General features: G+C 40.3%; 1 protein-coding gene and 1 long non-coding RNA gene across 8 annotated transcripts in view; one reads left to right on the top strand and one right to left on the bottom strand.

The window, feature by feature from the left end:
• The window catches only part of LOC126066837 (uncharacterized), a 108276-nt gene extending 94879 nt beyond the window's left edge, over positions 1–13397 (bottom strand). Inside the window, exons 1-3 of one of the 2 annotated variants that reach the window (XR_007515273.1) lie at positions 13027–13397; positions 2822–2859; positions 1775–2555 (exon numbers count right to left, since the gene is read on the bottom strand). This is a non-coding gene — a long non-coding RNA (uncharacterized LOC126066837). Of the gene's footprint in view, positions 1–1774; positions 2556–2821; positions 2860–13026 lie in introns of those variants that run through there. The other variant, XR_007515272.1, reaches the window with a different exon arrangement.
• Positions 13398–13448: 51 nt separating this feature from the next.
• The window catches only part of EXO1 (exonuclease 1), a 36865-nt gene continuing 23042 nt past the window's right edge, over positions 13449–27271 (top strand). For 4 of the 6 annotated variants that reach the window (XM_049868542.1, XM_049868543.1, XM_049868539.1 and 1 more), the window contains exons 1-7: positions 13449–13535; positions 14024–14466; positions 15596–15769; positions 19247–19366; positions 24812–24935; positions 25514–25651; positions 26726–26938. In XM_049868542.1, the coding sequence (XP_049724499.1) occupies positions 15609–15769; positions 19247–19366; positions 24812–24935; positions 25514–25651; positions 26726–26938 (756 nt within the window). In that variant the 5' untranslated portion in view covers positions 13449–13535; positions 14024–14466; positions 15596–15608. The remainder of the gene's footprint in view (positions 13536–14023; positions 14467–15595; positions 15770–19246; positions 19367–24811; positions 24936–25513; positions 25652–26725; positions 26939–27271) is intronic. The other 2 variants (XM_049868541.1, XM_049868545.1) reach the window with 2 other exon arrangements.

The following is a 27271-nucleotide window of genomic DNA, read 5'->3' as shown; positions in this document are numbered from 1 at the left end:
CCCAAAAAAACACAAAATAATAGATGTTGGAGAGGTTGTGAAGAGATTAGAACACTTACACACTGCTGGTGGGAATGTAAAATGGTATAACCACTTTGGAAATCAATTTAGAGCTTCCTTAAAAAGCTAGAAATAGAAGTACCATAGGACCCAGGAATTCCATTCCTTGGAATATACCCTACCAAAATAAGAGCCGTCACATGAATAGATACATGCACACCCATGTTCATTGCAGCACTGTTCACAATAGCAAAAAGATGGAAACAACCTAGATGCCCATCAACAGACGAATGGATAAACAAATTATGGTATATTCACACAGTAGAATACCATGCAACAATAAAGAACAATGATGAATCCATGAAACATCTCACAACATGGATGAATCTGGAGGGCATTATGCTGAGTGAAATTAGTCACAAAAGGACAAAGATTTTATGAGACCACTATTGTAAGAACTCAAGAAAAGGTTTAAATACAGCAGAAAACATTCTTTGATGGTTATGAGGCTGGGGAGGGAGGGAGAGGAGACTTCACCAACTAGAGAGTAGACATGGCTTATCTTAGGTGAAGGGAAGGACAACACACAATACAGGAGACATCAGCACAACTGAACTAAACCAAAAGCTAAGAAGTTTCCTGAATACAACCAAATACTTCGAGGGAAGGGGTAGCAGGGGCAGGGATCTGGGGACCATGGTTTCAGGGGACATCTAGGTCAACTGGCATAACAAAGTTTATTAAGAAAATGTTCTGCATCCTACTTTGGTGAATGGTGCCTGGGGTCATAAAAGCTAGCGAGCAGCTGTCTAAGATGCATCCATTTGTCCCCATCCACCTAGAGCAAAGGAAGAACAACAAAGACGGAAGGAAAATATGAGCCCAAGAGACAGAAAGGGCCACATAAACCAGAGACTCCATCAACCTGAGGCCAGAAGAACTGGATGGTGCCCAGCTACCATGATTGGCTGCCCTGACAGGGAACACAACACAGAGTCGCTGACGGAGCAGGAGGAAAGTGGGGTGCAGAACTCAAATTCTAGTAAAAAGACCAGACTTAATGATCTGACTGAGACTGGACAACCCCGGAAGTCATGGCCCCCAGATTCTCTGTTAACCCACAACTAAAATCATTCCCTAAGTCAACTCTTCAGACAAAGATTAGACTGGACTATAAGACATAAAATGATAATTAAGAAGAGTGTGCTTCTTAGTTTAAGTAGATACATAGGCTAAATGGGCAGCTCCTGTCTGGAGGTGAGATGAGAAGGCAGAAAGGGATAGGAGCTGGTTGAATAGACACAGGAAATTCGGGGTGGGAAGGACGAGTGTACTGTCACATTATAGAGAGAGAAACTAAGGTCACATAACAATGTGAGTATAAATTTTTGTATAAGAAACTTGAGCTGTAAACTTTCATTTAAAGAACAATTTTTAAAAATCCACGTAAATAAAAGGATATTCATTAAGTACTTTAGGAAGCCTGTGTGTCAGCAGGGGTAGGAGTATTAGACAGTGAAATGGGAAACAGTAATCAGGATAAAAGCGGGAAATGCTGACAGTGCTCACAAAAAGAGGAATGTCGCTAACTCAACTGTCCATTGCTGAGGTCCGAAATCAAAAAAATGTAAAAACCTTAACAACCCAATAGAAAAAAATGGGCAAAGGGCATAAATAGTGAGTATACAAAATCAATGCACATTAGGAAAAAACACACAAGAAACAATGTTCAATCTTTTATTCAAAGAAATAAAATGTAAAAGAAGACTGTGACAACATTTTTAACCTTTCATATAGTTGAAAAATTTTTTAATGAAAATACCCTGTATCATGGGAGGAATAGTGAAAGTGGAACTGACAAAGAGCTGGCAGAAGTCTAAGTTCTTAAATGAGAGGGCCCTGAACAACACAAAATGGATCCTGCCAGCGAAAGACTCTGGGGAAGAAGCAGAGTACCTGACCACACACCAGGGACCTAACTCCGGAAAAGAGTGCCCAGTGCAATTGGTGTTAAATTGTTGAATGATCTCTCATAGCTGGCAACTGAAACTGTGATGGCCAGTTGCTGCTGCTTGCTTGCTGGGTGCTGTAGAGTTCGTTCTGACTCTACCACTGTACAACAGACCAAAACACTGCCCGGTCCTGCACCATCCTCACAATCGTTGTTATGCTTGAGTCCATTGTTATAGCCACTGTATCAATCCATCTCATTGAGGGTCTTCCTCTTTTTTGCTGACTCTCTACTTTATCAAACATGATGCCCTTCTCCAGGGTCTGGTCCTCCCTGATGTGTCCAAAATACGTGAGACAAGTGTTGCCATCCTCGCTTCCAAGGAACACTCTGGCTGTTCTTCTTTCAAAACAGATTTTTTTTTCTTCTGGCAGTCCATGGTATAGTCAATATTCTTGCCAACACCATGAATTAAAGGCATCAATTCTTCTTTAGTCTTCCTTACTCATTGTCCAGTTTTGGCGTGCATATAAGGCAATCTAAGATACATCCTTAATGATGGAATATATATAAATGATGTGCCCAGGAATATGCTTATGAAATACTGAAACATGAGAAAAATATAAAAATGTACGTATACACTATAATGCCAAGTTCATTTTTTTAAATCGTACATATAGCATTGATACACATCCATGCATATTAAAAACAGTAGCAAAATAAATATAAAATGTTAACAGTAGTTATCTCTAAATGTTATTATTACAGTATCAACTGGTGATTTTTGTTCTCTATACATTTCTGTATTACTCTAAGGTCACTACAAACATATAAATTCCTATTGTAATTAGAAAATACACATTGACTTACAGGCACAGGGGCATCTTCACTTGTGATGAATGAGTAATCTGAGAAAAAAGGACATGACATTCAGTCTAAGCAGAAATACTATGTAGAGATGACAAAGTAATTATCAGATTTTCTGTAGTACCATTCTTCAGGAGCCAGAGATTTACAAAATACACACACACACACACAAAGGTGGGCAGGACTAATGGTCCATCAGGACTCACATTACCACAGTAAGATCTTTTAGAGGCGCTATGATATGCTTTTTTTTTTTTTGCTGGGTTTTATGATATGCATAGATGGCACCTTGAGGACTACCATGCGCCTGACCCAAGCCATGGTATTTTGAATCACCTCATCTACATGCAAAAGCTGGACAATGAATAACGAAGATCGAGGAAGAATTGACCCCTTTGAATTAACGGTGTTGGCGAAAAATATTGACTATAACATGGACTGCCAAAAGAATGAACAAATCTGTCTTGGAAGACGTACAGCCAGAATGTTCATTAGAAGCAGGGATGGCGAGACTTCATCTCATTTACTTTGGACATGTTATCAGGAGGAACCAGTCCCTGGAGGACATCATGCTCGGTAAAGTAGAAGGTCAGTGAAAAAGAGGAAGGCCCTCAATGAGATGGGTTGACACAATGGTTGCAACAATGGGCTCAAATATAACAATGATTGTGAAGATGGTGCAGGACCCGGCAGTGTTTCGTTCTGTTATATGTACGGTTGCTGTGAGTCAGAACCAACTCGATGGCACCTAACAACGACATGATGTGCAGAGCAAAATAGAAGTGACTGATGGTCTGCGTTCAGCTCACACTCAATCCCAAAAGGTCACCCAACTCAAGCATTAAGGTGATTTATATAACTACAGTTTCCACCAAAAAAATAATTTCTAGGCAGTTCTGGTAATTTCTAGGGAACTGTATAGCAGCATTTTGCCAGTATCAATTACCTAAATACCCGAAAATCCCGTTTCTGAAAAATTAATCATATCACTTGGAAGAGTTATAGAAGACAGGTTTATAAAGGTAAAATGGCATGGATATTAAGGTAATTATATTTTGGTTTTGCCAAAAATATTTACAGATTTTACACTACCTTTTTTTTTTTTTTTTTTGAGGAATTCTCACATAGAAAACCTAAGTTCAGGCTGAATGGAGCCACACCTTGAATGTGGTTGGTTCGTGGCCATTGAAAAGCTTCTTAATCTAAGTCTCTGTAGCTGATGATCTAAGCCTCTGCAGCTTTGATGATCTAGTCTCTAAAAAAAAAAAAATTTTCTAGTGAGCAGAAATTGCTCCATCTAGAGACCAGCTACAGGTGATTACATAAAAAAGGACTCTAACTGCTGAATAACTCTCATAATCAATGAACTTAAATTTTAATTCTGGAAAAGTAACTGGTATTGTCAGCAGTGGCGGTAGGCTAGGCAAACCTAAACATGACAGTATTGAGGACACTGGACATTGTGAAGGTACAGTTGGGTATTCAACAGCTGATAGGTGGAAAAGAGAAACCCAGGAAGTAGGAGAGGGAAGAGAAAGGAAGATTGGAAGGCCCTGGTGTAAGAACAAGTTAGCTACACTTAACTTGTCTTGTGCTAAATCTTGATCATCAAAACTCAGCACAATAGAAATGAAATTCCTACATTGCTTTTTTATAGACTTAGACCCAAAGATTTATAGAAGCCTATGTGTTTTATAAAATCATTACATTTTTTAGTTCTGGAAACTAATCAAACAGATCATTGGTGAACTGTATCGTGATCTGGTAAAGTTTTTTTTGAAAGCTAAACAAGTTTCTATTAATATAAGGAGATGATTCATAATGAAACAGCTAAGACGACCAGAAGAATGTTGTTCAAAGTTCAGAGGAAAAGCCAGTGCCAACACTTTACAACTCTCCCCTCCTCCCCCATTTGCAAATCTTGTGAAAGTGAACAAAATGGAATCCTTAGAAGTAGCAGCAGCTGGTGGAAACACACATGAACTACAGACCCAGGACATGTAAGTCAAGACCAAGTTTTAATAATATTGGGCTTCGTCAAATAAGACCCACCTCATCCTTTCAATCATTCATCCCATAAATCCTTAATACTTCCCATGTGCCAGGCTCTGCAAGATTTGATATCATTATTTTCCAGTGCACTGATGTTGCAATACTGTCACAAGTATAAGAAAAGTTTATGAGATAGTATGAAAATAACCTTTTCCAGCCTCCCCACCCCCTTCTACCCAAGGCAGAATTTTAATTATTTTCCTGTGTGGTACTTGCCATTTTATTTCATAGTTGTGTTTGGTGTTTTGGGTCTGTCTCCCCAAGGGTCTCTAAGCTTCTTAGGCACAAGGACAATATTTATCCTTGTTCTTAGTCCTTAGGACAGTGTCTTGCAAATTATAAGCACTCTATAATTATTTGGTAATATTCAGCTCTGCCATAGGTCTGTGACTTCAGCTCTTTGGGCCTCCGTTTCCTCACTAGTGAGATGAATAAAGGGGCGATTTCCCAAAGGGAAGTTAAGTTTTGTTACCAGGAGAAGGAGGAATGCTCTGAAGGCCCCCCTTTACCATTCTTAGATCCAGGGATTTCAGTGGTGCTGAGTCTACCTGCCCTTTCTAGGGTTGGGCTTGGCCAAAGCCAGATCAATTAGAGCCAATGACCATTTGTCTTGAGCCTCTTGCTGAAATAATCGGGAAAAGGCTCCCCTGTTCTGAGTACTTCTTGAGTGAAACCAGAGGTTCAGAATGAGGTGTATGGAGAGGAGACCTGGGCTGTAATTTTGATTTTTCCATTATGAACAAAGTTGGTCAAATTAACTACCAAAAGAATAACACAAGGTTGTGACAAGGACATTGAACTAAGAATAACACCTTTTAAGATAAGATTCTGACCTTATCACTTGATCTATGATATTGGGCACGTCCCTGAACAGAGCTGGAAGCCTCATGTTCCTCATTTAGCAAAAAAAAAAAAAGGGGAAAACCTGACCTGTCTCACTAGGTTGTTGTGAAGACCAAATGAAAAACGTGCGAAAGCTCTGAGCAACTGTAAGTCACTCTACACAACAAAGTATGTGGGTTTTCTGTCACTGTTAAAAACAGGATCAAATGAGATGCCGCACGCAAAGGCCGCAGCAGCGTCTGGTTCTGTAGTGCAGTGTCTGGTTCACGGCACTCTCGATCTTGACAACCCTGTGAAGCAGTTCATGCTGCTTCATTATTCACCACAGTTTTCAGATAAGGAAACTGAAAATGAAGACATTCAGAAACTTTCCCAAAGTCACACATCTAATAAATTACTCAGTCCAAATCTGAATCCAAGTAATGTGTGTCCAGAAGGCGCCCTGATGGCGCAAAGAATAAGCACATAACTGCTAACCGAAAAGTTGGTGGTTCGAACCCCCCAGCAGCTTCTCGGGAGAAATGACCTGGCAATCTGCTCCCACAAATATCACAGCCTAGGAAGCCCTATGGAGCAGCTCTACTCTGTCATACAGGGTTGCTGTGAATCAGAATCTACTCGTCAGTACACAAGAATGTGTGTCCAGAGCTGAAACTCTTAACCAACTAAGGTAATATATAAGGGATAATAGAAGAAATCTACATAGACATATGTACAGATAGGGATAGACATACAGAGAAAGATAAAGAATGGAAAAAATGGCCACAGCTGTTTTGTAAAAATATTTATTAAAGTTTAAATGGTGGGATTAAAGGAAGCGTCTATCCTCTCCTTCTGAAAACAGAACTGCTGGCTAAGTCTCCTATAGGCTGAAAAACCTGTAAGTGGACAGAAATTCACACTTTCATTCTGAGAACAGCTGCTTCATGCAGAATCTGGCATTCACTCCACAAGGACTACTCTTTGCCTTGTAATCAATGTGACCCCTTTGTTTAAGCTGAGCCTCTCCATCTTGTATTTCTCATCAGTAAGCAGTCTGCTGCTGGCTGTTTTCCTCGTTCCATTCACCTACTGATATCTGTTTCATTATTCCTGTTTATATTTCACTGAGTTTTTCCATAGATGTGTCCCCTCCAGCCATCTGCTGAAATCAATGTCCTCCATCACCTTGCCACCTTGGGACTGTTCAGATATGCTGTGAGTCACACTTTCCCTTTTAAGTCAAAATAGGGAATCTCCATTTCCTGCCTTTAGTGTGACTAAGTCCCAAGCTCATCATGAAAAGTTATAAGGATTCTTGTAACTTTCTGTGTTTTTAATGTTTTTTTCAAAACAAAATCAAAAAGTTTAAGCATTGAGGTGAGTGAATTCCCTCAGGCCATGGCAACAGTTGTGGTAACATTAGAATCATGAGAGTGCAATCGCTGCTCTCAGAGGAGGGAGGCCTCCCTCAGTCTGCATCACTCCACCCAGGATGTCTGATTTCTCACAGTCAGCCTGGCTGTGATGGCACAGGCTCTGCCTTACTCATCTCCCCAGAGCTCAGGCTCACCTAGGAGGCAGCTTTGAGGATCAGGGTCTCAAAAAGGCATCTGTTGACCCAGAAATTCTCAGTTGGAATTGTGTCTACGGTGTTTCTGACTCTGCAGCCCCATTACAGCCTGCCACTGACTGGAAGCATGTATGTTCCTCCTTTCCTGGTTCTTCACTGGGTGACACCAGTTCTCCTCCTTACCTCCCTCAGTGAAAAATATAGGCTTCTGAAGTCAGGCAGATCGAGGTTTGAATCATATCACATAGTAGCTTGAGGACTATGGCAAGGTTACCTACTTCTCTGTGCCTCAGTTTTCTCTACTGTAAAATGGGGTAGTAATAGTTGCTTTCCAGAGCTATTGTGAAGATTCAATGACGTAACAGATGTAAAATGCCTCAGAGTAGATTCTAAATAAAAATTGTTCTTTTCCTTTCTTCTTCCTAAATCACTTGAAAAAAGAAACTGTAATAATTCCGAAGAGATTAATAAAATTGTTAAGTTTGAAAGTGTAAATATACTATCTCTCTTTTCTATGGATAAATACATACAGTGGCCATACAAAGGTAATGGTTAAAAAGCATAGACTCTAGAACCAAACTACATTGGGTTCAAATCCCAACCTTAATATTTTTGTGCTTTAGTTGTCTCATCTGCAAAATGGGGATAATAAATATACCAACTTCTTGTTACCAGTTCAGCATGGAAAATATATAAGAAACATAATAAGTGCTTCTTGTTATAGTTCAGGACTCTCATCATACTTTATATATCTCCCCTCCACAAAAATGAGCACAAATCATTTGTACTACCCAGGGACCTTAATATGAGATATATATATACATACATATATATATATAAAGGGGTGTGTGTGTGTCTTACGTATAAAGAGGAAGAGAGAGAGCTCTAATGTTTACCCCAAAATTTTAAGCCCCTAAAAGACAGCTTTGCCAAATACCTATACCAGTTTCTCTAAAATGCATATTTTGGAGACAGTTATATTATCTTTTAGAAGTGTCATTTTGTGTGAACGCATTATGTAGTTTTTTGCAAAGGAAAAAGAGACTTTTTTTAGGGAATGAGAAACCTCATTTATTCTTTCTGAATTCCACGTCCTATATTGTTCAAATACTACTCATGTTTATAATTTTTTGATTAATTTCACTGTAAAACAGCTTTGTAAATAAAAATATTCTCCCAAGCTCTAAAAATATCAGTAGCCATTTTGGATTCAGGTGAATAGCTACTTTCAATATGCATTCATTCATTCATCCATTCAACCAGTATTCAGTAGGAGTCTAATATGTGCTAGGCAATGTTGTAGGAGATAACGGACAAAAACCTCTGCCCTGGTAGAGCTTTCATTATGTCAGGTGGGAGACAGTAGTCAAGTGCAAACCATTTGTGCCAGCCAGGGGTCTAATAAACAAATGTTGGGGTTAGGTGCCATGGACTCATTTCCAACTTGTAGCAACCCTGTAGGACAGAGCAGAGCTGCCTCATATGTCTTCCAAGGCTGTAATCTTTACAGAAGTAGAGTGCCATGTCTTTCTCCCGTGGAGTAGCTGGTGGGTTCGAACCATTGACCTTTTGTTTAGCAGTACAGCACTTAACCACTGTACCACCTGGGCTCTTAGGGTAGAGATAGAAGTTGCAATTTTAAATAGGATTGTTAGAGAATGCCTCACTGAAAAGGGATATATCAACAGAGGCCTGAGAAAAATGAAGGAACGAGTCATATGGATACCTAGTGGAAGAGCGGTCTAGTCAGAAGGAATGGCTAGTGCAAAGGCCCAAAACTGGGACTGTACCTGCAAGGTTCAAGGAACGGCAAGGCCAGTACGGCTAAAGGAGGGTAAGCAAAGGCAAAGTAGTAGGAGCTGAAGTCACATGTACATACATGAACTCACAGGGACGTTCACGGTAGCATTATTAATAACTGCTGAAATCTGGAAACAATATAGATACCTATCGATAGTAGAACGGACAAATTATATTTATATAATAGAATTCTACATAGAAATAAAAAAGAACTCTATAGGTTCAATAATATGGATAAATTGCATAAACACAATGCTAAGTAAAAGAAGAAAATGCTAAAGAATAAAAACTGCACGATTCCATTTATATAAACTTTGCAAGCTAGACAAAATTAATCTAATACAGTTAGAAGACAGATTAATAGTTACTTTTGGAAAGGGCAGAGATATTTGTGATTGGAAAGGGAGTACAATGTATCTTCTGGGATGGCTAAATGAAGGTATGTTCAATTTGTGATCACTCGCTTAGGATTTGTGCATCTTTTTATATGTGTGTCATGTTGTTGTTGTTTGCTGCCTTTCAGTCAGTCCCCAACTCACAGCAGAACCTATGCACAACGGAACAAAATACTGCCAGGTCCTGTACCATCCACCTGGTGGGCTGCAGATCAGACCATTGTGATCCATACGGTTTTCAGATCACCAGGCCTTTCTTCCTAGTCTTAGTGTGACAGCCCTGTTGAAACCTGTTCAGCATCATAGCAACATGCAAACCTCCACTGATGCTGACACAGACAGGTGGTGGCTGCACATGAGGTGCACTGGCCGGGTCTCCTGCATAAAAGGTGAAAATTCTACCATTGAACCACCAGCACCTCAAATATATGTCATACTTAAATTAAAAAAAAAAGGAAAAAACCTAACAGTGAATGGAAGAATTTGAGAGAGCACGCAGAGACCATTCTTCCAAAAAGTTTTATCATAAAGGGGAGCAGAGAAATGGGCAGTAGCTGAAGCGTTATTTTTATAATGGGAGAAGTGACTGTGTTTCAGAAACTTATTTATGTTTCCCATTAATTAGAAACACCTGTCCTTTTACTTAACAGTTTTTCTTTGAGTTACTCATTTTTAACTTAATTTGAAAAGCGAACTTGGTGTTAACACTGTTAAGTATCACTTGCCATAAATAGAAGTGACTGTAAAAGCACAATGAAAACAAAATTTATTAACATAATTAAAAATTGAAAAACAATTAAATGCAAACAAAGATTAGTCTAATTAATCTACACAAATGAGCACCCCAAAGTAAGTTCCTCAATCAGAAAACGGGAGCTGTTTATGATCCGTCAGAAATAACGGTGGTTCTGTTCCCTGACTATGTAACAATCACCACCACGGCTAACATGTCCATCGTCATCTTTATCTTCACACTATAAAAATCCCGTTTTTAACACTTATCCATATTGGGTTAGACAAAGGAGCCAAATGAAAACGCAGCCCCGACCACTCAACTGACTAAAGGGTGCTGAGTTACCCTGGACTGGAGGTCGCCACCAGTTCTGTCTCCCTGGCTTGGAGGGATGCTGGGCTCTGAGTATAGAAACAGCCTTCCCCATTGCTGCCAGATGTTCACTGGAGAGAACCCCTATTCTGACATCTCTTCTTGGAAAGCGCTGGTGCGTATCTTACTGTGTGGGGAGCAGGTGCTGGGGAACTGTGAAGCTAGCAGCCCTTCTAGAAACCAGACAAAGGTAGGGGAAATCCCAGAGGGGCCCCTGGGGATCACCAAGTCCTAGTGCCTACAATTATCTCCCCTGTCTGGCACTTTAGAAAAACACCACTCCATAACAATGAAGACAATTATTTTCCAAAGTAAAAATCAACAATACCATCTTTCAACAAGATCCCACAAAAACCCAGTGCCGTGGAGTCAATTCCGACTCATAGCGACCCTTTGGACAGAGTAGAACTGCCATAGATAGAATGTTTAAAATCAGAGCTGCCCAGGAAGTTCAGAATGGTGTGGGACTATTAGGCATACATTTATTTGCCACACATTCAGGCATTTTTGATCAACACGAGTGCTAGACACCAAAAAAATAAAAATCACTAGACATAATTCCTGCCCTTAAGAAAGGGGTGCCAGACAAAAATGCAGGACTCCTAGTCAAATCTGAATTTCAGATAAATAATGGATTCTTTTTTATTATAAGTTATGTCCCATATATTGCATTAAACATACTTTTAACTACCCCCCCCTTTTTTTTTTAATCTGAAACTCAAATTTAACTGGGTGTCCTGTATTTTTATTTGCTATATCTGGCAACCTTATCTCAAGGAGATTATAGATTATTTTGGGACAAAGTCAATTAGAATGGAGAGAGTATGAGAAGCATCAGGGCAAACGAGTTGGCTGAAGGTGGTTGGGTGCACATGGGAGAAATATACAACTCAGGGAAAGCTTCTGGGAGCTGGTAACACTGAAGCTGAATCTAAATTAGAATTTATGGGCTGTACCACTCATTCTGAATTTAATAATATATCATCATGTAATGTGATGTAACTTTTTGATGAGTCCATGTTTTGTGTTCCCAACTATCTAGATCCTAGTTGGGACCATCTTTGTTTCCCCCATACTACCTAGCACTGACAGGTATATCTCAGGTATGTAGTAAATTACTGCATAAATTGGATTTGAGTGGTACAATCCTCTCAAAGAGTAAAAATATTCTGTTCAGTGAAATAGTTTTTAACTGGCTAATCAAACACTGCAGCCAGTTCTTGGGACCTCGGAGTCTTGAGAACTTCCCCGTCTGGGACCCTAACAGCCAAATCCATATTTAAAGTATGGGTTGTTTGCAGTGCAGCACCTTAGGTAAGTTTCATGACAGATTCAAAATGGCTGGAACGGACACGTTTTTGATGTTTGGGTTTCTTACTAAGACTCCCGTGTGTGGCATATTCTTGGTTGGATCTGACATCTTAAAGCAGTTACTATAGCTATTTAGTCCAGTGATTGTTAAGAACATCTCTCTACAAACACATCGAACTAATGTATAACCAAAACCAACCAGAAGCCATCCTGGGTCAGTGTAGATGTGTACCATAGGGCTTTCATGGCTGTGACCTCCAGAAGCAGATTGCCAGGCCTATCTTCTGAGGCACCTGTGGGTGGGTTCTAACCACCAACCTTTTGATTAATAGCCCAGCAGTTAACCATCTGCCCCACCCAGGGACTCCCTCTCATATCTAAGTCCCTCTGCTGTTCGGAACTGTCCCCTACAGTTTGCTCCAAGCTAGTCCTGGGTGGGAAACCCTGGTGGCACAGTGGTTAAGGGCTACAGCTCCTAACCAAAAGGTCCGCAGTTCAAATCCACCAGGTGCTCCTTGGAAGCTCTGAGGGGCAGCTCTATCCTGTCCTATAGGGTCGCTATGAGTTGGAATCAACTCGACGGCAATGGGTTCGTTTTCGTTTTTTTTGGTTTTGGTCCAGGGTGCGGTTTACCCTGGGTATTGGAAGTGCAAAGGAAGGTAACTCTTCTGGCCTCCACTCCTAGCCTCAGCTCTAAAGACTAGAACGGGGAAGAGGCAGCCCTGCTCCTCCTGAGCCCCTTCCCCCAAACCGGTACCTGCTCAACTACTTTATGTTAACAGGTGGGGATGACGGCACGATCATGAAACGAGTTTTAAGGGAAGCATGAGAGAAACACGTACAGAAGGTAGTCAAACAGGAACATTTTTAAAAATGGATCTACTTCTTCAACTCCTTTAATTTAATCTGAATTATCATGCCTGTCGATCTCTGGACTCAAAATATTTTGTGGTTTGGCCTAAGGTTCTTCCCACACTTCTCCACCATAAAATTCCTAAGAGGACGGCGACCAGGTCTGGGGTGTTATGGGCTCTGGAAGCGTAACCAAGTCGCCACCAAAGTCCAAAAAGTCTTTAAAGTCTGTGTACCATAACTTATCCATTACACACATTTTCAAGATTGTTTGGTTATAAAGTTTTCTCGGACTTACCAGTTAAATTATTTATAAATCCACTCCCCACCCCCCAAAGTCTCCAGGGGGATTCAAAGGAATATTAGAAGTCAAGCTCTATTTTCTTTTCCCCCAAATTTCAACATAAACCACGCAGCGACGCTCTTTAAAAGTCAGCTGCCCGGAACGGAGACCGCGGCCAGCAGAGAACTACACGTCCCAGAAGCCCCGGCGAAAGCAAAACTCCCAACTTCCGGAGCATCGTTCCCTGTCTGCACCTTCAAAGGACCGCACGAGGCTCGGGCAGGCGACGTCGTCCGGAAGCACATGGCGACCGACACATCCAGGGAGGTGGTGGGCTCAGGCCCGGAAGGAGCGGATGTAGGCCGCCGGAGGCGGAGCCGTCGTCTCGGGCTGCGCACTGACGCCACTTCCGCTGGGGGCGGGGCCGGCCTGTCCCGCGCAAATTGAAAAGCCGGCCCTTTGGCGCTCGCCTGCAGCCTGGCTCCTTGTGTTCTACGCCGCTCGCCTCGGGTACTGTGGCCCTAGTGAGTGAGGGGCGTTGGGCGGCGGGTATCAGTGCCCGCACCAGGCTGCCCTCGGCCGGGCGGGGAGAGCCCTTCCCGGAGAGTGGGGCGAGGGGGCTCTGCGGGAGCCCTGGGGCTGGGAACTGGGTTCCTGCCGGTCCCCGCAAGGCTCGATCTTCGAGTCTCCCCTGTCCCTCCTCTCGGGATTCGGGGACCCTCTGGAGGGGAAGAGGGGGCTGACATGGCCTTCCTGGACGCGTGGACGGGGGCGCTGCCTGCGTGCAGGACTTGGGAAGGGAGAGCGTTTAGTTCCCGGGCACCGTGTCTGGCTGAGCGAGGGCGACCTCAGTGACCCGAGGGAGGGGCCGCGCTAGCTCCATGCATTTCAGCGGGGGAGCAGAGACCGGGGGTGTAGGACTTCTCTAATAGAGCTGGCAGTCCAGTTTTTACCTGCAATCTCCCAACTTTTAAATGCTGACAAGTAAATGTTTCTCCTTCATATCGTGCAGGCCAAACGAAGCGTGTCGTCTGGAATGGGTTTGCGAGCCGCTCCTGAACATCCCTGTGAGACAGTGGGATAAAGCGGAGAAGTTGCTGCCGTTGGGTGCCCTGAGATCTGTGCGCTGAGCCATCCTTACCATGCTAAAGGGAAAATATTTATTCTAGGACCTTTACCTAGCCTAGAAGACACTTATATAAGTTGGATGAAATGTGTATTATGTTTTTCTCAGAGTGAAAGAAAGCTCTATGTAGAGACATTGAGAAGTGGGAGACTAATTGTTTTCCTCAAGCTGGGGCTTGATGACCACCTGCACCAAACGACCTCTTGTGTCTAAAATTCAAAATCCCTGGGCTCGCTCCTGTAGCTGAAAGTGGAGTTGAGATTCTGTGAACTTCTACAGTTTGAGAATCGTTGACTAGAGCATCACAGCTCTGATAAGGTGTCAACACGGTAAGACTGACTGCTGAGCCTGTATTTTTTTTTTTTTTTGCTGGTCCTTCCAAACGTGATGGCTAGTGGGAGACACCTGTGTTATGGAACGCAGTGCAACTGCTCAGTGCCCTTTGCTGCCTTTCACTTTCTATTGGGGGCTGGGGGTGAGGAGTTAGGGAGAAGAGGGTGGGTAGTAGGTTAGGAAAGGGCCATGGCAGCTCCAGAATTTCTGTGTACAAAGGGCTTAGGTGCAGCAACTTGGACGGAACGGAGTGGAGAGTTAAAGGGTTTGTCTTGAAGCTGTATTTGCACAGCAGGCGGTTTTACCTTTTCTTTAGGGTGACTTTGAGAGAGCAGCACCGCCATTGCTAATTAACAGAATGTTCATTGCTTATAATAATGCATCCCAGTGGCAGTGTACTTTAGTCCTAAAAAAAAGTGCACATCCTGTTGTATATATTTCTTTACTTTGCAGTTGAAATGCCTTCCTTCCTGCAAACTGTGTTTTGAGTTTCCACTCCTGTGCTGTTGTATGTTGGCTCTTATAATGCCTTGTGTAGGGGCAATGTTATCTGAGCATACCTAATTTTATAGATTTTAACAGTTTGTTTTTGGAGAAAGGAGAGACTCATACTTTGTGAGCACCTTCTATGTGCCTAGCACTGGGTTATGTATAGGCTTGGAGCATACACATTAATGATTCCAAATGTGAAAGCACTTTGGAAAGAATAAGCATTGAGCAACTATCAGGTGGCCTTAGAGGTAGTATTGGTGATGAATGTAAATATTAAAGACCGTAGAAATTGTTTGACAGGGAACCAAAACCAAACTCCTTGCCATTGAGTTCATTCCAACTCATTGTGACCCTATAGGACAGAGTAGAACTGCCCCATAGGGTTTCCAAGTAGCGGCTGGTAGATTTGAACTGCTGACCTTTTGGTTAGCAGCTGATTCCTTAACTACTGCACCACCAGGGCTCCTTGACAGGGAGGAGCCCAGTTAAGATATTAAAGAGCAGTGATTCTCAAATGTCGAAACAATAACAGTTTCTGTATTAGTTTCCAAGCTCTTTGTCTTTATTTTTCTAAAACTTTTTGGTAAATATATTTTGCTTTATACGTTTCTGTTTTCCTTTTATATCATGCAGTTAAGTTGGCACTATGGGGATACAAGGATTACTCCAGTTTATCAAAGAAGCTTCTGAACCCATCCACGTGAGAAAGTATAAAGGACAGGTAGTAGCTGTGGATACATACTGCTGGCTTCACAAAGGAGCTATTGCTTGTGCTGAAAAACTAGCCAGAGGTGAACCTACTGATAAGTAAGTGTGGACCTTATTCATTCTTTGCCAATTAAGACGACTCACAAATACGTTTTTTTCAGAAAGAGATAATTTTCACTCAGTGCCAAGGTTTATCAAGAAGTAAGAGTGTGTGATTTAGAACATTGTCTAATCAGAGATGCCGCCCTTCTGTGATATCAGCCTCATTTCCATTCTTTGTAATAAGCCAAAGTATCAGAATACCTATGGACAAAGACCAAAGATTGTCTTCTTTATTCTTTACCTAAGATAAATTTTTTAACGATACTCTGAAAATCCATGGTGATTTCGGACTTCCACCTTCTGGAGTATAGACAACCCACTGTAAGCCCTGCTAGCAAAACGAGGCAGTGACTTCAATGGGACAAAGTGTTCTAACTCCTTTCTACTTCACTTGGGGCCAAAAACCATGGGCTATATTGACATCTGGTCTTAACTCTGTTAGCTCATTTGAAACAGGTTCAATGGACTAATGTTTTCCTTATTTTTTAAGTACAAACATAAGAAAAACAGGAAAGCACAATTTCTGGACAGATATTTTCCACAGGGATTTGGCCGATAGATGTTTTCTTTCCTTGTTGGCAATACAAAGGAAAAGCTCAGAGATCTTAATGTGACTTCCTTAATTAAGCACAATACACAATAAGTAAAATTTGTTAATCCTGTTTGTTTCCTAGAAGAAAGGGGAAAAGGTCATTATTGTATGGTGAGTCTTTGGGGGCTTAAGCCTATCAAGTTAATTTGACCAAGGGTCTCTCGAAGCAGTGTGTGGCATCTGAAGGGGCATGGGTACTTCTGCCACTCCATCTGCTGACACAAGTTTTTGAAAGCAACCTCTTTTCTATCACTAATTTTAAACAGTCACAATTGTAGTTAAAGACTGCAAGTTTTTCTCTGCTACCTTCAGTGTTTCTTTGAATATTTCTTTATGGTGGAAAATTTGGTGATTCTTGAGGAATTTGAAAACTGACTAATTTGAAGAGTTGCCAAAAATACAGGGAATATGGCTTTTGTTGTTAGGGATATAAGAGAAGAAATCTACAGGTCCGACCATGTAGGCGCTCAGTAAATGTTTATCGAACTAAAAAGTTTCAAGACTTTCAATAAAGTTTTTGTCGTGTATTTTATTTTTCTGCCCACCGCAACAAAGTCACATTTGATAGAATTAAATGTGATTTTCCTTTTCTTTCCAACTCTGGATAAGAGTATTCCCCAGAAAGGGTTATCACCTCAGGAAATTGGGATAAGCTATTAAACCGTTAAGACCATTACAAAGAATGAGGTAAATCTATGTGTGCTGGCCTGGAAGCAGACATGGGTTATGCAATAAGCAAGATATGCACGGGCTTACTTGTGCTCACTTCCTAATCTTTAGTGCACAATTTCACCTGTTTTTCACCACAGTGAAGGTAAGCACAAGTAAACCCATGCGTACCTTGCTTAATGGTTAATCTGCCCCTGCCTGGAAGGATGTGGGGAAATACATAAAATGAGGGCACCACGTATTCTACCTAGATTTAAAAAAGTAAATGTCCTTAGAATTTATTGTAATTCCATAGTTGCCTTCTCCTAATTGTTGCTTGATACTTAATTAGCAGGTCCCAATCAGTGTTCCATAGACCAGTGCAGGTCTCTTGTCACAGGTCTACCACAAACAGAAAAATAAGGACAATATAGTGAGTTTTTCATTAAAAGTAATATATTTGATTTAAAAGGTTAAGATTGTGCCTTCATGTTTACTTTTTAAGTTAAAATGTCCTTTTCCATATAAAATGATGAAGTTGTAAGTGTAGCTGGTTTGGTAAATGGCCTAGCCAGGATAAAAACTAAATGCAGAATGTGATCCCTGATTGAATCCTGGATTGGGAAGAACAGCAGCAGTGGTGTGCTTGGCCGGCTCTTCCAGGCTGGCTGTTCAGCACCTCTTCCCAGCCTAGCATTCGATGAGGCCAGTTGGCAGCTCTCCCGCCACTGTGAAGTATTTACGTCAGAGAGATTGACAGGTGCTGCGCATCAGGCAGCCTCCCAACAGCTGTGGTTAAATACGTGCTGCTGGTGTTAGGAAACACTATTAGGACAATTGGACAAGTTTTAATATAGACTGTGTATTAGATAATATGTCTGTATCACTGTTAAATTTCTTGGGAGTGATAATGGTTGTGTGGTTATGTTGGAAGAATCAGGTGTTAGTATACTTATTCTTTCAATTTTTTAATAGGTTTAAAATTTTCTTAAGTAAGAAACTTCTGGGAAAATAGCAATATTTGGAACCACAAAATGTCAGAACTAGAAGGGATATCAAAGCCCTTCCATTTATAGATCAGGCTTGGAGGGTCGAGTGAACCAGCCAGCATCACATAACCCATAAGTGTTCGAGCTAGGATTTGAACTCAAGTCTCTCACTCTAAATTAGGACTTCCATTTCCTGAAAACATTTGTGTAAAAAAAATTTTTTTTTAACCCTTCTCTTCATAATAGTCTCTCTCTTTTTTTTTTTTTAATAAGTGAAATATCCTTATTTTTAAAAGACTACATGGGCTAAACAAAATGCTTTTAATTTACCAACTGATTTTCTATCCCAAAGATTTTTATTTTATAGAAAAAATTGGAGATGTCTTCTTAAGTCGTAAGGTCACCATTGTTATCACTAGCGTGTAACTTCAAAGAGATTTTTTTCTCTCTCTTTCCTTTATTGTGGTGAAAACATGTACGCCAAAACACCCACCAACACAACTGCCACATTTACAACTAACTCTGGCATTGATTAGTTTTTCAAGTTGTACCACCATTATCGGTATCCCAATCCAGAACATTCCACCACCATCAACATAAACTCGCTGCCTCCCTCCCCCCAATAAAAACTCCCTCTTTCCCCCTCCCTCCTACCCTTGGTAACCATTAATAATTTTTGGTTTCTCTATATTTTCTTATTTCATTGAAGTGAGGCCACACAGTATGTGTCCTTTTGTAACTAACTGACTTGGCTCAGCATGGTGTTTCCAAGGTTCATCCATGTGGCATGCATCAGAGCTTCATTTCTTCTTGTGGCTGCATCATATTCCATTGTATACATATGCCACATTTTGTTTACCTATTCAACTGGATATGTTGGTGGTTTCCACCTTTTGGCTACTGTGAAAGTACTGCAGTGAACATCGGTAACAGGTTCCTGTTTCCGTTTCAGCCTTCTCTTCTGGGTATAGGAGCCAAAATTGACTATGGCACACCACACCACCACCTAGATTGGGATTGCCAGATCATATGGCAGTTCTATGTTCAACTTTTTGAGGAACTGCCAAATGGTTTTCCACAGTGGCTGTACCATTTTCCATTCCCACTGGCAATGGATGAGGGTTCCAGTTTCTCCACAATCTCGCCAACACTTGTTCTTTTCATCATTGGCTTTAAAAAGAGCAAAAGTAGTAGTATTACCTTAAGAAATGCAAAGCACTTAAGTGGACTTCTCTTTTTTCACAGGTATGTAGGATTTTGTATGAAGTTTGTAAATATGTTACTGTCTCATGGGATCAAGCCTATTCTTGTATTTGATGGATGTACTTTACCTTCTAAAAAGGAAGTGGAAGAGTCTAGAAGAGAGTAAGTTTATTCTCTGTTCAGTCTTTTAATTGTATGAAGGTCAGATACTGTGGTCTGTATGATAATGTTTTTTAATATTAATTTGTTGAGGATTGATTTATAGTCTAGTGCACAAAATTTTTCCTTAAATGTTCTGTATGAAGAGAATGTGTATTCTCCAATTATGGAGTAGAAAGATTTATGTCTGTCTAGTAAATCAAGCTTGTTGATTGTAGTGTACAAATCTGTCTCCTTACTTCTTTTTTGGGCTTGTTTTGTGTGTGTGTGTCCACTTAATCTGCCAATTCCTGAGAGAAGTATGTTAAAATCTCACTATGGGTAGTGAATTTGTTAGTCACGTTGTAGTTCTGTCCATTTGCTTTGTTATTTTGAAGCTACTCCATTAGGTGCGTTCAAGTTTAGAGTTCGTTACATCTTTTTGGTACATCGAAACTTGATTAATATGTAGTAACTCTCCTATCTCTAGTAATGCTTTTTTCTTTTAAAGTCTTTTCTGTGTGATATTTTATTAGTATAGCCACACAACTTTCTTTTGTGTATTGCTGATACGTCATTTTCTATCTGTTTACTTTCAGCTTTACTGTGTTATTTTAGAAATGCCTCTTATAAAGAACATATAGCTGGGTTTTGTTTTGTTTCAAATCCAGTCTATCAATCTTTGCTATTTTTTATCTTTTAAATGGAGAATTTTATCCCTTTACAGTGGTAACTAATATATTTAGATGCATTCCATTATTTTATATTTCATATTTGTCCTCCTTTTTCTGTTTCTTTTTTTTGCAACCTCTACCTTTTTTGACTTCTGAATTATTTTTCCCACCTCTATTCTATTCTCCATTATTCCTAGCTGGAAAGTGATATGTACTGTTTTTCTGCTTTTGAGTGGTCGTCTTAGAAATTTTTATCACTCATATTTATCTTGACAGAATCTAAAAATTTTACATGAAGACCTTAAAACGAATTTTTCTATTTTAGTGAAGCAGCTATCCTGCCACATTTCAGCCATTCTTATTTTTCCTGTATATTAATTGTGAGGTCCAGGAGTCATCATTTTGTGCTGGGAAGACCACTGGGCTTGCTTGTCAAAAGGTAGCATATGTTATACCCAAATAGAAATAAGCCTCAGTGAGGGAGGGTTTTCTGACAGGCATTGCTTGCCTGGTTTTGCCCTCACTGGGCCTAAAATCAAGTTAAAAATCAAGTTAGAGGGGGTTTTTTCAGGTCTAGCTTTTTCATTTGAACTGTATTTAGAGGTCTCTGATTTTTAAAGTCAGAACTTTATTAAAGGATTAACTGAGAATATCTGGGCCCACATGCTAATGTGAATAATATAGTTTACTAAGCATACTTTTAATAAAAATTACTTGGTTCTGAGATTGGTGTTTAAGGGACTGGTTGGAACCCTAAAGCCGTGTGGCTAAGGAACCCCCCGCCATATTCATAATTATAATCGCAGTTGTTTTTGCTGTTAGTTGCTGTTGAGTGGGCTCCAACTCATGGCAACTCCGTGTGCAACAGAACGAAACACTGGCCAGTCCTGTGCCATCTTCGTGATCATCGGTATGCTCGAATCCATTGTTGTGGCCACTGTGTATTTTCAGGGTCATCCCATCTAGGGATCTCAGCTTCCAGCACTATATTAGACAGTACTCTGTCGTGATCCTTAGGGTTTTCATTGGCTAATTTTTGGAAGTAGGTCTCCAGGCCTTTCTTCTTAGCCTGTCTTAGTCTGGAAGCTCTGCTAAAACCTGTACCCTATGGGTAACCCTGCTGGTATTTGAAATACCGGTAGCATTGCTTCCAGCATCATAGCAATACGCAAGCAACACAGTATGACACACTAACAGTCAGGTGGTGGTAATCACAGGTAGCTGTTAATATTCTCTTCTTAGCCTCAGGAATGGCTGAAAGACGTTTTAGGTCTGACCTGAGTGCTCTTTCTTTTTTCTGTAGAATCTGTATTCTCTGTGTCACTCTGACAGTAGGAGAAGCACTTAAAATTCTTTTCTATAAAATCTTTTTATGCATGGAGTCCAGTCTAAAAATGGATTTCTCACTCCCAGTGTTATAACACTTTCTGTGAAACAGAATTAAATATTCATAGCCCAGGAGGTTATTATTTAATAATGTCATGCCCAGTATTCTGTAGGCAACTAGAGGACCTTGATTCTTGTGCTGGAGGTGCATATCTCAGTAGAGTGTATAACCTTGAGAATATTAATTTTTTCTCCTAAACTTCAGTCAGAAACCCTGGTGACGTAGTGGTTAAGTGCTACAGCTGCTAACCAAGAGGTCGGCAGTTCGAATCCACCATGCGCTTCTTGGAAACTCTATGGGGCAGTTCTGCTTTGTCCTATAGGGTCACTATGAGTTGGAATCAACTTGACGGCAGTGGGTTTAAACTTCAGTTTCTTTATCCATAAAATGGGTGTTGTAATGCTGATATTTCAATTTTTGTTGGGGGGGCAAGGGGAGGATGAACATCAGAGAAAATAGTACATATGAAAGTAATTTATACAACTGCGAAGTCTTACAGTAGTGGTATTATACTCCTATTGCTTTCCAGTGACTGGGCTTAATTGAGTAAGAAACTAAACACTGGATTGTAAATTCTTGAGCGCAGATACTTTTATTCATCCACATCATGCTTGCACAGTGCTTGCACACGGGCTGGATGCTAAACCTTTGCTGGATTGCATACATAAATACTTAGGTTATTTGAACGAATAATACATTAGGCCATGCAAAGCAGTTGGCTCATTAAAATGGTTCATTAAAGTGTTATATAGCAGAAAAATATACTTTATTCCCTGAGGAATATGGGAAAAAAAAACACTAGTTATTTATGGATACCTGCTCTGGCAGAACCCCTTTGTGAATGTTAGAAAGTATTGAAATAGAAAAAGATCGAATCTCAAAGTGCTTACAAGCTTGTGGTATATGCCAAATTAATAAGTAATCATAGTTTCTTTAACCTTTTTATCATATATGAAAACAAATACAGAAGACGACAGGAAACAAATCTATAGCTTAGTGAATTGTAACATTTAAACCCTTATAACCACCCCATCCCCAGTCAAGAAACAGAACTTTCCCAGTCACCCCAGAAGCCCCTCCATGTGCCTTGACCTAATCCACATACTCTTTCCCTCCAAAAGTAGCCACTCTCCTAACTTTTATAGTAATCGCTTCCTTGTATTTCATAGTTACATCACCCAAGTGTGCGTGCCTAGACAGTATAAGTCACTCATCTTCAGACTCTTTGGCAAGACTCTAGGCGGTGTTGAGTTTTTTTGGTTTTGCTTTTTTCATTAGGAGGCACAAAAATGTCTGGTACTGTCTCTCTTTGAGATGTTACAGCTGTTGGTGGTCATTGTCTAAATCCATTAATTCACTAGGGGTTGCATGTTGTGACATTCTAATCCCGTCATTTCTCTTTCATTTATTAGTTGAAATATGTTTATAAAGAAACGCTTCCCCTCATCTGCTATTTGGGCACACCGTGGTACAAATCATATAAGAAATGATAGCTTCTATAGGAAAGATCTCATAAATGCTTTGATTTTTCCCTTTATCAGTTTTCAAGGTAATGGATTAGGTCCCTATCGTCCTCTGAAGATGACCAATTTAAACATATTTGAAGGGTTTCAGTCCTTTTTGTTATTATCCTACTGAAGCTTGGATTGCCCCATTTTGGCCATGGGAGTGTGTTTGCACCCCTCCCTCCCACCCCAGTATTGTGGACACAACCCTAGTAGTTTTCCATCGTTTGCTTGTTATCCCGTATGAGGAGATATTCCAAGGCTCATCTTGTGTGTTTCCTGCCCCAGACCTGGAATCGGCTGTTTTCTGAGAAACTCTTGTTTCTTTCAGTATGAATGATATTTCAGTACCATTCAGTACTTGGTGCCCACAATCTGTGTACCAGGGCCTAGGCCTTTTCAGAAGGAACCATGGTGACATAGTGGTTAAGCACATGGGTGCTAACTGAAAGGTTGGTGGTTTGAACCTACCAGCTGTTCTGTGGCAGAAAGATGTGACAGTCTGCCCCTGTAAAGATTACAGCCTTGAAAATCCTATGGGGCAGGCAGTTCTATTCTCCTACAGGGTCACTAGGAGGCGGAATGGACTCCATGGCAACCAGTTGATGGGTCAAGGCCTTTCCATTGGGCAGAATGAGGAAATGTGTATGTATCTGTATATGTGCATTTATTTAAAGATAAAAACCTCATGAACTCAGACTGATGCTTCCAATTCAGATTCAGGACTACAATTTTTTTTTTTTTTTCCTTAACCCCTTCTATATTGCATCTATTTCTCCTTCCATACTGAGAGTCTTAGTTGTCAGGGGTGTGGAGGAATGGTAAAGGTAGAACATCTTATAATTTTAACTCATTTATTTTATTCTATGTTATTGTTATACTCACAATAGTCTCAGGATAAAACATTAGTACTACCGCTACCAAAGTGATTACTGAAAAGTTAAATTTTCTTTGTTTTTGCGTACACTCTTTGTTCCAGTTTTAAGAACCAGACCAAAGCCCGCTGCCATCAAGTTGATTCCGACTAATAGCAGGCAACTCCTTGGGGTTCCCCAAGGCTATAAATGTGTACAAAAGCAGACTGCCACATCTTTCTCCCACAGAGCCACTGGTGTTTTCGAACCGACGACTTTTCAGTTAGCAGTCGATTGCTTTAACCATTGCGCCACCAGGGCTCCTTCATTTTAAGAATGAAGCCCATTGCCATTCAGTTGATTTTTGACTCATAGCAACCCTATGGGACAGAGTAGAAATGCCCCATAGGGTTTCCAGGGAGCGCCTGGTAGATTCCAACCGCTGACCTTTTGGTTAGCAGCCATAGCTCTTAACCACTCACTATACCACCAGGGTTTCCATTTTAAGAACAGTGGTACTATATTGTCAGAGCATGTAGCTATTACTCTCTCACTGTTTAACCCTTACTTAGTCTTGATTCTACAAATTACTGTATATTTAATTGTATCACCAGTTCTTACGTCAGTGTCTCATGTTATTTAGGTTTTTCTTTAATATATCCTCTAGAAGATTCCAGAGAAAAGACTCCCAAAAACAATATTCCTCAAGTTCTTTGTATGTTGATAAGTTTGTGGTCTTTTACTTTTAAAGTTAGTTTTGATGGTGTAAAAAAAAAGCCTTTGCTGACCTTCTTTTCTCGAGTATCTTAGTTACTCTGTTTTCTTTTGACATAAATATTGCTGTGAAATGTGATGATAATTTAATTTCCTTTGTATCATAGCTCACTTGTTCTTTTCCTGAGAAGTCCGAAGGATCTGGGTCATTATTCTCAAGGATGTACTGTATATTTTCAGATGAATCACAATTTTTTATTTTAGGAAGATTTCTTGAATTGTAGTTTTATTATAGTTTCTTGAGCTAGGCTGTTAATTTTTTTTCCCCCTTGCAGAAGGCGACAAGCCAATCTTCTTAAGGGAAAGCAACTTCTTCGTGAGGGGAAAGTCTCAGAAGCCAGAGAGTGTTTTACCCGCTCAATCAATATCACACACGCGATGGCCCACAAAGTAATTAAAGTAAGCTGAGTAAGAAATGAAGCCTAAGTTACAAATGACTAAGCTGATTTACAACAGTTAAAAGTTTTTAAAAGTATCTTCCTATAGTGAGTTGATTTAAGTATAGCGATTAGATTTTACACTTTTATGAACGCAGTGTTGTCCTTCGTGTGTTATAATAAGTCAGAGAGACTTTTATAAAAAGCCCGACAAGAAAACCTATGATTTTTGTGGGAAACATACACTGAAAGCTCCAAACAACTGTCTTACATGCTTTTGGAACATAAGCATTGTTGAGATGGACACTTTCCATAATCGAAAATTAAGCTTTGTGCCTTGTGTTTTTTTTCTCCTCCGAGTGTACAGCAATATTTCTTGTCTCTAAATTCATAAAATTGATTTTTTTTTTTTCTTAGTGCTTATATGATTAGTATCAGCTTAGCATATACTAGGACTTAAAAGTAGAAATACTCTATTTCAAAGGAAATGATTTCTGAAAATATTACATGTTGAGACTAGTAATAACATGGGTTAGAGACGGGAAGCTCTTTACTGCTAACCAGGTGCTGTACCAGATATTCACGGTGATCCTCCTACAGGCTGCTCGGTCCCAGGGAGTAGACTGTCTTGTGGCTCCATATGAAGCTGACGCGCAGCTGGCCTATCTGAACAGGGCTGGCATTGTACAAGCTATAATCACAGAGGACTCTGATCTCCTAGCCTTTGGCTGTAAGAAGGTACTTTCCTGCAGCTACGCGCATTACTTTTCTATGTAGATGAAAGTAGCATGATTCAGGGGGCTGAGGTTTTTCTCCAGGAATAATTATGCTATTTAGTTTATTTTATATGTGCGATTAACCTCTGCTTTTACAACGTTAATAATTATTTAAAAGGAAAGTTCGTGCTGCTTGACATTTGGTATAACCAGGGCACGTTTTCAGAGTAAGCCTTTGAGGTTGGAGGGTTTTGTTGTTGCTTCCTCCAAAACTTTTAATAGAATGTAGCTATCAGTCTTTTTAATAATGGTAACTTCTATGCTTTACAATTTTCAGTTAGGTTAGGTACTTAACTATCCAATAATGGGATGCTATGCAGTTATTTAGGTTATGAGTGAAACTAATGGAAAATGGTAAATTAAGGGAGGAAATAATTATTATTAATCTTATTATTGTTAATATCTATATTTATATGATTTGCACTTTCATAAATGACTGTTCTTGTTGTTAGGTGCCGTCGAGTTGATTTTGACTCATAGTGACCCTGTAGGACAGAGTAGAACTGCCCCATAGAGTTTCCAAGGAGCGGCTGGTGAATTTGGACTGCTGACCTTTTGATAGTGGCCAAGCTCTTAACCGCTATGCCACCAGGGCTCCACTAGAATGAGTTACATCAAAGGGGTATTGCTGGGTAACAGTGACACATGAAGGATTATGGTCAATTTGTGTTTTCCTCCTGAATTTCTGTTTTTGTATTTCTTTGTTTTGTATGCATCACTATTTGCTGGTCATGACATCCAACTAATGTAGGTATGAAGAAAAGAGGTGCAGAGAGGGCTTTGCTTGTACCAGAGTCAGGAGAGTTAAATTTTTAGGCCTGGCTTTTGACTGGGTGTATAACTTTGTCAAGTGGTATCCTATAGTTTTATTATATTTATATTTATTTGCAAAGTGGGTAATAATAAGCCTGCTTACCTATCTCTCAGTGTTAATGGTGAAGAACAAGGAAGATTTTTTTGAATTATTACAGTGAATTAGGTAATGAAAAATAAGAAATGGCCCTTCAGGTATTGACAGTTTTCCTTCCTTTGGAAGGTTATTTTAAAAATGGACCAGCTTGGAAACGGACTAGAAATCGATCAGGCGCGGCTGGGAATGTGCAGACAGCTCGGGGACGTGTTCACAGAGGAGAAGTTCCGTTACATGTGTATCCTCTCTGGCTGTGACTATCTCTCGTCACTGCGTGGTATCGGGTTAGCCAAGGCATGCAAACTGCTAAGATTAGCCAATAATCCAGATATTGTAAAGGTAAGAGCGCTTTACCAGGTTTTACATTTAATTTCTGAAGCATTTCTTAAATAATAGTGTAAACCACTCGTGATACAGATTTTAAATATCCTGTTATGTCAATACGGCCATAACCTGTTGCCATCGAGTCGATTCCGACTCACAGTGACCCTACAGGACAGAGTAGAACTGCCTTGTAGGGTTTCCAAGGACCGGCTTGTGGATTCGAACTGCCAACGTTTTGGTTAGCAGCTGAACACTTAACCACTGCACCACCAGGGCTCCATAGCCTGTATTGTCTCATTAAAAAGAGAAAATAACTACAGGTTTGCTTTTGGCAACTGACACAGGTTG

This window comes from Elephas maximus, chromosome 24, assembly GCF_024166365.1.
Source record: "Elephas maximus indicus isolate mEleMax1 chromosome 24, mEleMax1 primary haplotype, whole genome shotgun sequence".
Taxonomy (NCBI): domain Eukaryota; kingdom Metazoa; phylum Chordata; class Mammalia; order Proboscidea; family Elephantidae; genus Elephas; species Elephas maximus.
The sequence above is the reverse complement of the archived record's forward strand: the minus strand, read 5'-3'. Positions and strand labels throughout refer to the sequence as shown.